The sequence below is a fragment of the Salarias fasciatus genome (assembly GCF_902148845.1).
Source record: "Salarias fasciatus chromosome 7 unlocalized genomic scaffold, fSalaFa1.1 super_scaffold_4, whole genome shotgun sequence".
Lineage (NCBI taxonomy): Eukaryota > Metazoa > Chordata > Actinopteri > Blenniiformes > Blenniidae > Salarias > Salarias fasciatus.
In genome coordinates this window covers 18,276,837-18,290,794 of record NW_021941229.1, presented here as the reverse complement: position 1 = coordinate 18,290,794, position 13,958 = coordinate 18,276,837, and the positions used below count along the sequence as shown (strand labels likewise).

The 13,958-nt window shown below is 41.9% G+C and overlaps 1 protein-coding gene across 1 annotated transcript in view; it reads left to right on the top strand.

Annotated features, from left to right (window-relative positions):
- astn2 (astrotactin 2) overlaps positions 1–13,958 on the top strand; it is a 261,407-nt gene that overhangs the window by 228,138 nt on the left and 19,311 nt on the right. Inside the window, exons 18-19 of the mRNA XM_030085456.1 lie at positions 1,297–1,430; positions 3,166–3,314. Of these exons, the coding sequence (XP_029941316.1) occupies positions 1,297–1,430; positions 3,166–3,314 (283 nt within the window). The remainder of the gene's footprint in view (positions 1–1,296; positions 1,431–3,165; positions 3,315–13,958) is intronic.

Sequence of the window (13,958 nt, the reverse complement as noted above, 5' to 3'; positions counted from 1 at the left end):
CAGAGATGTGTGTGGTCTCTTCACTTGCTCTGCTTTCAAATGAGTGAATGTCATGGTGTGTATTGGAACAAAGGAGCGGCTCCTCGCTGCTCTTTGTTGGAAGCCTGGTACCCAATGATAATGTTTCCGGATGGTTCCAGCGTCCTATTTTTGTGACCATGATCAAGCACATCTCCAAAGTAGTCTGCATGAGGCAGCACTGCCAACCAGTTAGAGCACATAAATAACTGAGTGCTCCATTGATCCGGAGTGTGGCAGGGGGAGCCAGAGTGCTTGCGAACTCCCTTGAACTCACTCTCTATCATGCCTGTGGCTTTAGGGAAAGCCCTGACATTATACTTTATTGCTTTGACTGTTATATTGGCATTTTGCTGCCTTTTAGAGGATGACTGAGCTTCTGCCTTTGATTTTTTTTTTTCTTCCTCTCACTCGTTAATGAAGTAGCACAAGGAGATGCTAGGAGATGATGTCACCTCTTAATATCTCACTCCCCGCCCTCTCCATCCCCTTCACAGCCAGACCCACAGCGACACCGACAGATCTCACACACAAAACGTACGCATGGAATAGGGGGGAGGTGGGGAGTGTCGCAGCTCTCACACCTCCATCATAAAAGTCACGGTGCATCTGCAATATCACAGCGTAAGCTTGTTGATGCTAGTGAGATGTTCCTGTCTTCCGGTAATTGGGAATGGTGGGCATGAAAAGGTCACTCATTGTGTGAGGGGGGGATGGGTGCGTTCATGTCTGCGACTGCTTCTGTTTTTATGGGACCAATTTTTTTGAGTTCTGGACGTCTGTGCAAAAGCGAGGACATTTTCGCCTTCCTCACTTACTCGAGGAACTTGTAAGGGTAATGTTATTATGAGATATGATCGGGCTCGTGCTTAATGCTATGGGAACGTCATCAGGAGGGAATGGAGAGTCGTCGTATGGGAGGAAGTGTGTGTGTGTGTGTGTGTGTCCTCATTTGAGTTCCTTTGTGGGTTCCACTATACCCTCTGAGTACCAGACTGCTTGGCCCTATAACAGTCTACCTATTTTTAAGGGTTAAGATAAAGTTTTAGCGCTAAGCTTACAAGTGGGTGAAGGTAAGGCAATTAGTTGTGATGGCTATGGAACGTCATCGGGAGTGTGTGTGTGTGTGTGCGTGTGCGGATGTGCTTGGATATGGGAAGCACTGTCAAAGTAAGGGAAGGTGGGTGGGGTGGGATGGGAGATGGGGGTGGGGTAGCTGGACAGGGAGCACATGTTCTAAGAGATAATTGCATTTCTCTCACCTGTTACCCTTTACAGGCCTTCAGGAGTGCCACAATGAGCTCATACTGGTGTGCCGGAAAGGGCGATGTCATTGATAACTGGTGTCGCTGTGACCTGAGTGCCTTCAGCAAAGACGGCCTGCCTAACTGCAGTCCCCTCAGGCAGCCGATGTAAGTGTGAGCTGACGCCATGACACCTAAGAATTCATGCACAGGAGGAGGTTTTATGGATGCATGCGCTTGAAGCACGGCAGGCGCACTCACTCGTACACTTGGACATACACACACATGCATATATACACACTCACACACACACATACATGACGCATACCTGTCTCTACCTGACTCCAGGGGTCCCTGGGAAAGTTGTAGGCACAAGTACAGTCCCTGAAGTTCTAATAACTGTCAGTCGCCCCTGAAAAGAACATCCTCTCATCTGAGGTGTCCTAATAATACTCCCCAGGCTTTTACTCGTCATTTCTCCTCATAGGATAGGAAAGGGGTTGAAACGGAAATACACCAGATGATCACAGAATTAAAGCATTGCATTTCTGAGTGTAGAGATTGGATTAAACGTAGGTACAAGGTCCATGTGCCTTTTTTACTCAAACATTAGTTTGTAAATGTGCCAAAGTAGTGTGATGATCTCTATTGAGTTTCACTGACTTTTGTCCCTTCTGAGTGGACGAGGGAGAGGGGGAGGTGTGGTTGGTAGTGGAGGTGCACCTGAGGTAACTTCCTCCTTTTTCTGATTTCTCTCTCTGTCTTCCTAGTTAGATCCTTTGTTTCGTGCATTGATTTAGTGTAGTTTGTTTTCACACACAGCTCTAACAGGGATCATAACAAGATTTTGTAATACTTCACCAAGTAAAGGATATTAAAACATTTTGAAATCCTTTGATTTAAAAAAAGAAAAAGAAAAAGAAAAAGAAAATAAAGAAAAGAAAAAGATTGGTCAAAACTGACAGCCTGACCAAATGCAGTCAAATAGCAGAGAAGTTCATACTAAACTAACTAAACTATAATATACCGATAAGAATATGTTCAATAAAATTCACATCACTGAATTTGATGTTCACAGAGTGCTTTCAGTTGAGCTGTAAAAAAATAAAAATAACTACAAATTTTACACAAATTCAGTCCAATTCAATTTGTGGATGAAATCTGCACAATTTGCACTTTTAAAAAAGACTAAAGACAACTAGGAGTCAATTCTGAAGTTTATTGGACAGAAGTTGTACCAGACATCTAAAGACAAATGTATTGCTTGAGACTAGACTGAACTCCACAAGATAAATGCTCTGTGTATGATAAATGTACTTAATTTAAAAGCTTTGCACTTTTGGGAAAATGCAAATTTCGGTGGCTTTTTTTTCTCATCCAAGTTTCAATCCTCAATTAAACCTTGGTGTTAATCATTCAGATTTCGTCCACTCTAAAAGTTTTTGAGTCCGTTGAGAATATCCTCAAGTGCTCTTTTCTGGCTGAGCATGTGCATTTCAGCCCTCCAGTTGCCAGGGTGGCTGACTTCCTGCCAACATTTGGCACATATGAATGCCAGAAAAAGAATTTACTGAATCATCATTTGGTGACTTTTCAGATTTTACTGCGGCACACAGATAAAACAAGCACTGTAAATATTGTTTATCATCAGCTGTGTCATTTGAAATGATTAAGCAAAGAGCAAAACATCTCTGGTTTAGACTGCGTCATGTCATCTTGGACTCAGATATATAGTGCGACAGTACTGTTTACAAGGTTTATGGACACTTTCTACCTCAGCACATCAATTACTACAATACCAAATTAATTACTCCATACAAAACTTAGATTTCTACCTTTTTTTTTTCCAAGCACAGAGGGCATGCAGCATGTTCATGTTTAATTTGTGTGTTCTCTTTCTTAGTTTGCGCCTCGCTCCTTACCTGGAACCCTCGAGCACAATGGTGGCCCTGGAGTGGATGGATGTGGAACCTTTGATTGGCTACAAGATTTCTGACTACATTATCCAACATAAACGAGTGGAGGATCCTTCAGAGGCAGAGGTCTACACAGGTAGATGATCATCTTTATTACTTGTTTAATCTGTTCCCAAACCCTTTGTTTCATGCACAGAAGGCTTGTGATATATATTTTTTACCAGTATCGTTATGCAATATTTGGTAATGTAAAATTTACTTAAGTACTTTAGAAGAACTTCTTTTTTCTTGACATATAGTGAACAAGATTACATTTGGTTTAATTTACAGTCTCCAAAAATAATGAGTGTAATAATTTAATCACATTCGTCATCAGAAATGTCAGAAAGGGTTCATACTGCACATATAACATCCTGAAGCCTTTACCTTCAATAATTAGCCATCTTTCATTCTCCCAGTGAACAGAATCACAGTGTCTCAGGGTAAATAATATCACCACGAGTTCTGTTTCACTCCAAACCTGAGATTAATGCGGTAATAAATTATTCCTATGAAGTGATTGTTTGTCTTCATGCTACATAGTTTTAAATGAAAGTGCTTCCTATCTGGGCCTGTCTGGGGAAAGGATGTCTCTTGAAATTGAGCCAACGGGAGGATGACTGCTGCCTGGTGATCGATCATATGCATCCATGGTTCTTATATAGAAAAACAGTCTGTCTGACATCCTATATGTTTGTCATTTTAGGGGGACTGTTCTCCAATATTTGGTCGTACTCTAAATGTCAACCACAGATACAGAAATTAGACGTATTTAGACTTTGCTTCTATAAATAAGCACTGACTAGTCGTGACTTTAACTTTATATTAAGAAAGATGGAATTGGAATCCAGAGGAAATTACCTGGTTTATCATGGATTTTTGTATGTTTGTTTATTTGTTTGCTTTTAAATGTCACTGGCTATGGAACTAGTTGCCCCTGTGGGGTGCAGTAAGGCTCGACCTGACTTGATCATGCATGTGGTCAAAATGAACTCCGTTTTCGTTTCAGCGGGGAAGAGATGAAGATGAAAGTGATCATGAGAGCAGAAAAGAAATGCCAAGTTAATGGATGTAAATGAAGTTTAATGAGTTATTAAGACGAGCTAAATTATATTTGGAGTGAATGACGAAGTTTTGATCTGGATACAGAACAGAAGCAGGAGTTTAGATTAGAAAAGGTGACGTAGGGTAATTCATCAGGCTCCATAAATGGTGCTGACCATTGTGCTGTGGGGCCAGGGAAGTGGTCCTGTTTGTGACGAGAGCCTGTGGTGAGTCAGAGGAAAAGGGCAAGATTTAATAATATTGGAGAAATGAGGTGGTCTGGAATGAGCTGGCTTTAGACGTTGGGAGGTATGGACAGGCCATCCATCACCCCTGGGAGGACGGAATCGTGGGCACCAGTGAGAAAGATAGGTTACAGAAAGCCCGACGCAGACATGCTGGCAAAGGTGAAGCCAGAAGGGGCAGATGGTGTTGGTGACTCATTTTGCAATGTGCCAGTCACCTCTAGGAATCGTGTTGTAAGACGGAGCACAAAACAAATGAAAAAGTGATTGTTTTCATCTTTTTACTTTTCCATTGTGTCGTGCCTGTCACTCTGGCTTTCCTTTTGTGGAACTATATAATTTTCTCTGCGCGTCTGGAGAAAGTCGGAATTGATGTTTTGCGATGAAGTGTTGATATTATATATGTAGTAGTAATGTCATTTGGCACGCCGTAAGCCCACCATATGTGGAACATTTGAAACCCTTCGCATCATGGTTTGGCTTTCCCTTGATTTAATGGCAACTGCTAAAAAAGTGGAGTTACTCAAAACCCTCATTGTTCTCCCAAAACGGAGGCTTGAAAGAGATTGCTGCGATAGATTTATGAAATAATCACTACCTCACTACCAAAACGAGATCCTGTTCCCTTCACTCAGCAATAACTGCACACAGTAGAAAAGTAGGATTTTCTCACTCTTACTTTGATTTATTTGGAAAATTATGGGTTTTATTCTCCTTTGGGCCAATTGCTGACTTCTTATTTAAGGACCCTCACACAAGCACTTTCTAGGAAACTGAACGTTTCTGAGACAAATATCAGGTTAGAGGCAAACTCCGGAGGAACGTGTTCGCAAAGCTCAGCCTCCATCAGTTTTTCTCTTTCTTTTTTTTTTTTTTTTAAGCTCTTCTGCTCACAGACAGATACAAATAAACAGATTGTCCGACGTAAGCCGAGAGTGAAACCAGTGTGTTGGCCAGGCAGAATCTCTAATGGAGCAGCTCGGGGATAAACACTTTGCCCGGGGGCATCTTCTTGGTGGTTTTTTGGAAAGCAAGTGCTTCTCTCTCATTTTCCCTCTTCATATTTTCCAAGGCTGTGTGACGATTTGAACCAATAATCGTGCAGTCAGGCCTTCTTCTCCACCGTGTAAGGGTGGGTACACGCTAAAGGATTATTCGACTGAATTACAGTAAAGCCATATTTGACAATCGTAAGGAAAAATCCTGATCCAAAGCTTAAGGCAAGGATGACAGCTGGCAGAAAGGGACAGTGTGAGGTGAGATTCTGTTTTCACGTTGAAAAAAAAAAAAAAAAAAAGAAAGAAACGGCATGGAAAAGAAGGCAGTCAGGAGTAAGACGTGAGGCACAAAGATGCTTCACAAGGTTTTTATGTGTGATCAATTTCAGCAATTTATTCTGAAGTCCTCAGTTTTTGAAAGGGGGATTGAGCAGAACCAACAGTACTGGCATCTGACAACAGTAATACTTTATATTAGACGTCAACACTTTTAACACATGACTGTGACACATTCGTCTGGCTGCAATCTGTGACCGACTGAAATCTGTTTTCATTTACAAAAAGGATGCAAAAGCACAGTATTTCAAACAGTGAAAGTGTATTACTGAGAACAAAAAGACAGGGAAACAGACGAGCACGGCGAGGTGTGAGGATGGAGGATTTAATTTGCCAACAACTGATGGTAAAGGCAACACCTGCATCCAGGAGGTGGGATTATACCGGCGATAGCATCCGCCAAGGCTGCGGCTGCGCTCGCATCCATTGAGCACTGCTTCATGCCCCGCGTCTGAGAGAGACAGAAGATAGACAGGCGCGCACACAGACACTCAGCCGTGCTGAGTATGACTCACACACCCAAAGCACACACATTCAGCCATGTGCACACTCATACAGATGGCAGACGGAGAGTCAGTGTGGAGATGCAGACACTTGGATCCGGCACTCGTTGGGTTCCCAAAGCCATGTTTCTATGTCAGTGCTGTCTAGACGCGGCGAGAGGAGACAGTATTCCTCTATTTTTTAAGGTCAGGAATGTGACAGTGAGAATAAATAGGTGCAAAGATTTGGTTTCCGCATGGGACTTGATACTGATGTCATTTGTTGGGAAAACACTTTACTGCCTGGTGTTATCCTGCTGTTACACATTTTTTTTTACAAGGCCATTCAAGCAGTCTGGTAGTGTGATATCAATTAAAGATGTTTTCCCTCTTTTTTTCCTGTTTTGTAATACCACATGTCACCATCTAAAATCTAGTATAAAAACATCAAAATACCTCGGATTGCTGTATATTTATGTGCATTTCCTCACTGGGTCGATTATTACTTTGAACTTTTCCTAATTTGCAGATTTCACCCTTACTTTAGTTGGAATATGAGGAGATAACATGTTCACAAAAGGCTAAATATCTGGGTTCACTCCGGTTTTCACCAAAGATGAGACATTTCTGTTTTTGTAAAGCAGTTTTTTTTTTTTTTTTTCCCAGAAGACGGTTAATAAGCTGAGTCGAATGACGTAATGTGCCACTCTTTTGGCTCAGGTTTTTCATCTGTAACAACTTCCTGCATGAATGGATGCAATCATGGAGTCCTTGAAAATCTTCACAGTGACTCTTCTGTTTCTACAGGCTAATATTCACAAATGTAGCTAATGTGACTCCCTCTGGCACGGCGACGTGTAAAGATACTGCACCTCTGCTCCTCACTGGTAACAGGAGATCTGTGGATATGTTATCTGAAACTGGAGCATGTTTTTTTTTTTTTTTGCTTTTTCTAGGCAAATGATTTAGTTATAAAGCTGGCAACATTATAAATAACATCACAATCAAAGCAGTGCGCACTTTTAAATGAGAGTTTAAAAAGTTGTCTCTCTGTGTCTTCTTGGAATTTTATTTAATATCTATTAGATTAAATCAAGACATTTTGCTGAATCATCCGTTCTTTTCACATCTGTACAAACCATCAGCAACAAACAATCCATCTCCAATTCCCTCGGCTCATCCAACTTATCAGCACTGTTTTTTAAAAAAGTGATCTTTTCTTGAAGGCTTCTCCCCGGTCCCTCACAAATCTTCTCTCTGAGGTCAACAGCAACTGGAAGATATTTGCTGCTTTGATGTGCACGGAGAACAGCGGAGCCCTTAGTTCATATATCTTGTTGTTTATAAGGACAAGATGCCCCAGTGGAAGCCCTCAGTGACCCTGCCACGACTCGGGTTGGGACCCATATAGCCGCGGTTGTGGAACCGAGGAGAGAATTGTGCACTTTTCTTTGACAGTATGTAACATTTGAAGAATCCCCAATTCAATTTTCCTAATTTCGTTAAAGTTTATTTCCAGGGCCATGTCAAAATAAATCCACGACCGCATGCAAGAAAAGGCTCTTGCACGTGAATCTGCTGTTATGTTGTTGCACTCAAGGCTGTTTTCACTGTCATCATTACAGTGTTTTCTTTAAAAAGTTGTTTGAATCAAAACAAGAAAAAAAACATGCATTAGTAGGGTACACGGTTCACCCTCCGTCTTTTCCACTGAATAAAGCTTGGGTCTAAAGAAATGTACTTCCAGCATACACTCTCGTATTGTTGCAACATCTGGCTCTTCATAACATCGCAATGTAAGACTGCGCTACGCCTGACATTTAAAATGCTTTCTGTTCTGACCCGTGGCCACCTCCTGTCAAGGTGCACTTTCAGGAGAAAGGTACTTCGTCTGGTTTTGAGAAGTTAGTGGCAAGAGATCGTTGCCTCAGAAAGTGGACCTGTTGTCTTACCCATGATGCAGCTCTACAAACTTCAGTCTTCAGCCATCCATTGAAAAGACCAGTCACAACAAATAGCATTGCTGAGTGCATTCGTAGAAAGAGTCTTTTGATTTTTTGCGACGCAATCAAACGCCGATTCGCTTTCGTTTCTTTCGGAGGTGGTTCTCAATAAGTCAGTTCTTGTAGCAGGTGTGCAACTGTAGAGGCAACGATGTATGTATGTTCACAATATCATAAACATGGCTGCATGCACGGCACATGAGACAAAGGAATGAAGAACAGGTGAAGCAGGAGCGACATCAGCCGAGGGTGTCTAATTCACACCATTCATTACAAAGATGAGCTTTAATGGTGCCGTACTGCACGGTCCCCAGGCATAATTAATCCCGACTGGATGGCAAATTAAAGCGTATATTTTTGTGACCTCTCGTGACCACAGAGGAAAGAAATTAAGCGCCGACGCCGACCGTGAGAAAGTGAACAGTAAATAAAAGAAACCTTTAACATCAGTGGCACTTTAATTAATTGACAAGACGTTTACCTATATTGTGCCCCTCCCCGTCTCATTATGTCTCTTGGACATGAAGCAAAAGACCCAACTGGTGGCTTGCCAGCCTGCCAGTATAATTTGACAGTTACCATTGCCGCTGGCAGCACGGCAGTGGAGTGGTTTGGCCTCACAGCGAGGCGATCCAGGCTCGTATGTGGGTTGAGATGCCTCCATGTGGGGTTTGCATGTTCTCTCTCTGCCTATTTGTTTTTCCTGGCTACTCCTGCTTCCTCCAACAATCTAGAGACATGCTTGATGGATTAAATGGTGTCCGTGTGTGTGTGTGTGTGGGTGATTTTCTGTGTTTGTGTTGGCCCGGCGATGAACTGGTGACCTGTCCAGGGTGCACTCCATCTTGTGGGTACTATCAATTCTAACTTGGAGAAAGTGTATGCAGGAGATGGATAGTGGGATCACTGTTATTAGAAGAAACTCCCCCAGTTTTAAAGACTTCAGAAGAAGATCTCATTGCAATAATAATAGTTATAATCAACTTATGTGTAAACCTACATGCAGCAATAGCTCCATAAACATTCTCACTTTCACTCAAAGCCGGCTTGTTACATTTATTACAGTTATGTGTTGTTTTACAGAGTTTTTAACTCCCTCTTTTTCCCCCCTCACGTTAGTGATGGATGCATGCACATGAGTGACTTCACTGGCCCCCACACAGGCCTCTAGATGGCACACCAAGGCAGAGGCAGTTTTCAGAGTTAGCTAGACCCTGCTGATATTTTATTGTAGGGCTCAGCATTCCTCCGCAGCGATAGGTCACAGCAAGTGTGAAATTTTCAGAGACAATCAATGAGTACATTTTAACAGTAGTTTTTTTTAAAAAAAAGGAAATAAGTAAAGGTAGCTTGAAGTTATGAAGCAGCAAAGAACTGATAGCTGTAAGTCATGTCAATGGAGTGCCTGTTTGCAACCTAATATGTGATAGTAGATTTCACTTAAATCAGTAGGTCTACAGTATTGAGTATAGAGTTATATTCTTCTAAAGTTACCATGGGGCAATAATCAACCTCATTACAGCACTGCAGGTTGTCGACCAAAAGCGGTAAAGAAATAGAAGCAACATTAAACAGTGGGTAATATAAAGTCTGGCATCCCGTAGCTTTGTTACCTGTCCATATCATAATAGGGAGTTCCCAGAAAATAGGTGCCAAAAATACAATGGAATTCATCTGATAAAAGGCTTAACCGGTACCTCTTATTGGCTGCATGTGCACCGCTTCTGGGTTCCATCGTCACGTTTTCACATGCGCTCTATTGTCTCATCGGCTGCTAATTTGGTCGGCTTGTCCTTAAATCACAGATATGCTGAGGTGACACTTTTTTTGTGAATGCATTCAGCGTAACACTGTGCTTCCCTCAATTCTCACACAAATGCAAACACTTGGCGATAATTATAAACTTGTTAGCCTCCGTGTGGCTCCACTGCCTGATTACACTTGATTTTGTGACACCGAGAGCCGCCGAGGGCACGGCGGCGGCGGCGGAGGAGGAGGAGGAGGAGGAGGGAGACGCGGTCCGCCAGGAACCGGAGAGTGAGAAGACATTGTATGAAAATGTGAAAAGGCACTGCGAGGTGTGAGGAACAGAGACAAAAGAGGGCTGGAAAGATGAGACAAAGAGGAAAGGAAAGGGAGCCTACGATGTGGAGGAGAGGAAGGGGGAAGCAGACAGCGGCGGCGGCGGCAGAAGGGTTACACAGCAATGATGTCACCTCATGCTGGCACTGTTGGACTGAGGAGCAGATTAGCCGTTTGATCTTTGCCCTTATTTTAGTTCCAGTTTCCTCGGTCCAGCCTCACGCCGTCAGCTCTTTTTATTTCTTTATTTTTTTTGGATACGTGACACGAGGATCTTCCTTCGCCTCTTCTATCACATATACCTCACGCTTCCACATACCTCTCCTCTTTTCTCATGTTCCTCTTTCTTCTGCGACCGGAGTCGATGGCATCCCACCCCAGCCCCCCCCACCCCTCCGTCCCATGTTTATGTAACAGCCCCCCATCATAGGTTGAGACCAAGAATTCACCCCAATGCGTCGATAAGCCCTCATTCAAAGAGATTGAATTATATGGAGATAAACGGTGTCCTTGAGCATGGGTGCAGATAACAGATTGGAGTGACACAGCTGACTCTCTTTGTTTTGTTAATTAAAGATGACCTCATCGCTAAAAATGGACGCTGTGCACCTCCTCGTCACGAGCTTCGCCATCAGCAGATTGCAGATTGCAGGCAGGGGGCCAAGGGCTTTCTGCAGTCCCTTTCCCTGTCTGCTTCCTTTCCCATTTTGCCTCTTCACACACACACATTGTTATTCTCTCTGTCTTCGCCACAGGTCTAGACTTTTCCGATTTTTCTTTTTTCCTTTTTTCATCTTTGCACCGCCCTGTAATTATTGCAGCTCTCAGTTTTTTTTTCCCAAAGTCTCACAAAATTTGCGGTTGAATTATGGGAACATTGCTGGGACGAGATAAGGAAGCCGCCTCTGTCTTCCTCCTCATTTATCATTGTTTGTTTTTGTCGCCATCTATAAAAACTCCACTTCAAAACTTAGTAGCCAGGACTTGATTTTTGTCGAATTTCTAAAGATCAATTAAAAAAATGTGTCGAAGCATTAAATTCTGTTTTGCATTTCAATGCATTGCGGACACACAAACGACAGGATTAAATATCTCTGTACGATTGAATAACTTGCTTTAATGTAAGCATTGGTCAATAGCTCAGCTTGTATTTACAGGAAGAAACATTTTACTACTGATACAGTATCTGTGCTCCCACTGGTCACATTATACAGGAACAGGATTATTGCCATTTAATTACATATATAATAAATAATCCCATGAGACTTCCGTTTGTGTCTCAGCTTGTTTTATCTCTGCTGTCTTCTTTTAGTGTATTTTTTCTGCAAAAAATGACATTTTCAGTGTTAGATCAGTTGTATAATCACTACTAGAAGATTTGCAGCTTCTTAAATAGGGTGTGATACATATACTGTACATCATATTAATGTTTTCTCATAAAATTGTTACTATTGCACAAACATTGAACTAAAAATGGTAAAATTCATGGATTTCTATCTTAGCAGTGATGTTTGTGGAAACGTTTTGGGTTTTAACAGTAAAAGTATCCCCGTCAGTGCTTCAGCTAAAGCAACAGATATGGAAATTTGTCCATAATAAATAGCATGGCAGAGATTTTATCAGCTACTTTCTCACCAGTTGTCGTTCCTCAGTTACCATTTCAGCATGACATGTCAAACATATATCCCAGTACAACAACGAAACATCAGAGGCGCAATTCTGACCCGCAAGATGAGATCGACAACAACCACATTCAGAAACTGCAATATATGTGATATAGTGCTTTCAGTGTGACGCTTTTCAGAAATTGATGGCTATGCTTTTCTTTTCTTTTTTTTTAATTTTACTAGTTCGTTTATAACTGTTTATGTGTGTTAGTGCCCCTTAACTTCCACATCCCTTCGCTCAGGTGTTTAGGATTACACAGTTTAGCCTCAGAAATGTGCCAGAATAGTTTTTTGACCCCAAAAGTAAAACTGTTTTTGACAATTTCTCATCAATTTGTCAGGAGCAGCAAAACATATTTAGCGTCAGAATAAAGAAAACACAGCTCATAATCTTGCAGATTATGCTACATTTTAAAATTTGAGAAGTACCATATCACCACTTTAGTTATTTAAACTTTTTTCAGTTTTTTATTATATTCACTTGGTATTTAGTTCAGTCCTTTTTAGTTGCTTTATCCTATTACAAATATTTGATTCATTTAGCCACTAGGCTAATTTAAGAAAGAGAAATGTTTAATTCCATGCAATTTTTAGTGAAAGCCGCTGGGTGCCTTGAAGAGCCACATGTAGTTGGAGTGTCGCCGTTGGTATTCTAGCTTCCAGAAGATGGGGTACACCTTTTTTATGATCGTTGCAATAGATAACCACTCTCAAATTCATCAGCTTTGCCACTTTTTTTTTTGCAGGAGGTGCACAAACAATGCCTCTCCAGTGGCCTGACTAATACAGTGACCACCACCCACACATGTACTCTCCAGTGCATTGAGAACGCACGCTGTTACTGCTGGCCTCGCTGTGGGAATATATCCTACACAAGTGTCCTTCAAATGCTTTAAAGCACTCCAAAGCCATCACGTCCCATCAGTCTTCTCGGACAGGAGGTGGAGGGTGACTGTGCACGTCAGACTATCGATACATTACACAGCACAACACTAAGACGCAAGCCAAACCGGAGCTCTCCTCCTAATGCCAAATCCAGACCCGGTGGGAGACAGACCTGCAGTAAAAGGAGCCGCGGGCAGTAAAAACAGACCACACACTGGTCACTTCAGAATGGCCGCCGCGGGCCCGGGGGGCCATTAGTTCGCGACAAACCAACACACCTGACCCAATTTGTTGTCGTGCAGAGAGGGCAGGGGCAGCCGGGCAGCCGACTGCCAAACAAAACATCATTTTTCAGGTTGTCTGAGTCCACCGTGCCAAACAGTTCCGGGGTAAAAATCAGGAATGTCCAACCAAAAGAATCCGACAAGCATCTGCCACGTTACAGCGGAGACGATGACGGAGAATTGCTCGACGTGAAGAAAAAACTGGACTTGGATTTATTAGGGAGCGTTTCGATTCAATGCCAATCGTGGTCATTTTTGTTTAGCTATTTGACTTTTTTGTTTAGCTCATTTGACTTTTTTTTTACCTTTAATGGAGCTGCAACAATATGTCTGGCAAGACAGCCTCAAAATGAAACATTAAAACATTTCCTGAGGAACATCCGAACAATTGATTAGTTTTTGCCATTAACCTGTTTCACTGTGTTTTCGTTAATGCTCATATGTTACTTTAGCTTCAAAAATCCCATCTCTTCTTTGATTACACTGTGACCTGGGTGAAAACTCAATTATTATTAGCTGGAGAGAATTCGATTAATTTCAGATAACTGGGAAGCTTTGACGTAATTCTCTTTTTACCCTGGCAAATGAATGTGTTATCAAGATGTCGAGTTATCAAGATAAGTTTCACTGTGCTTTACATTGGTTTACTTCCTGCTTTGCAACAATGAACAATTTACACAGTTTTGTACTTTCAGAAAACATATTTTGTACATAT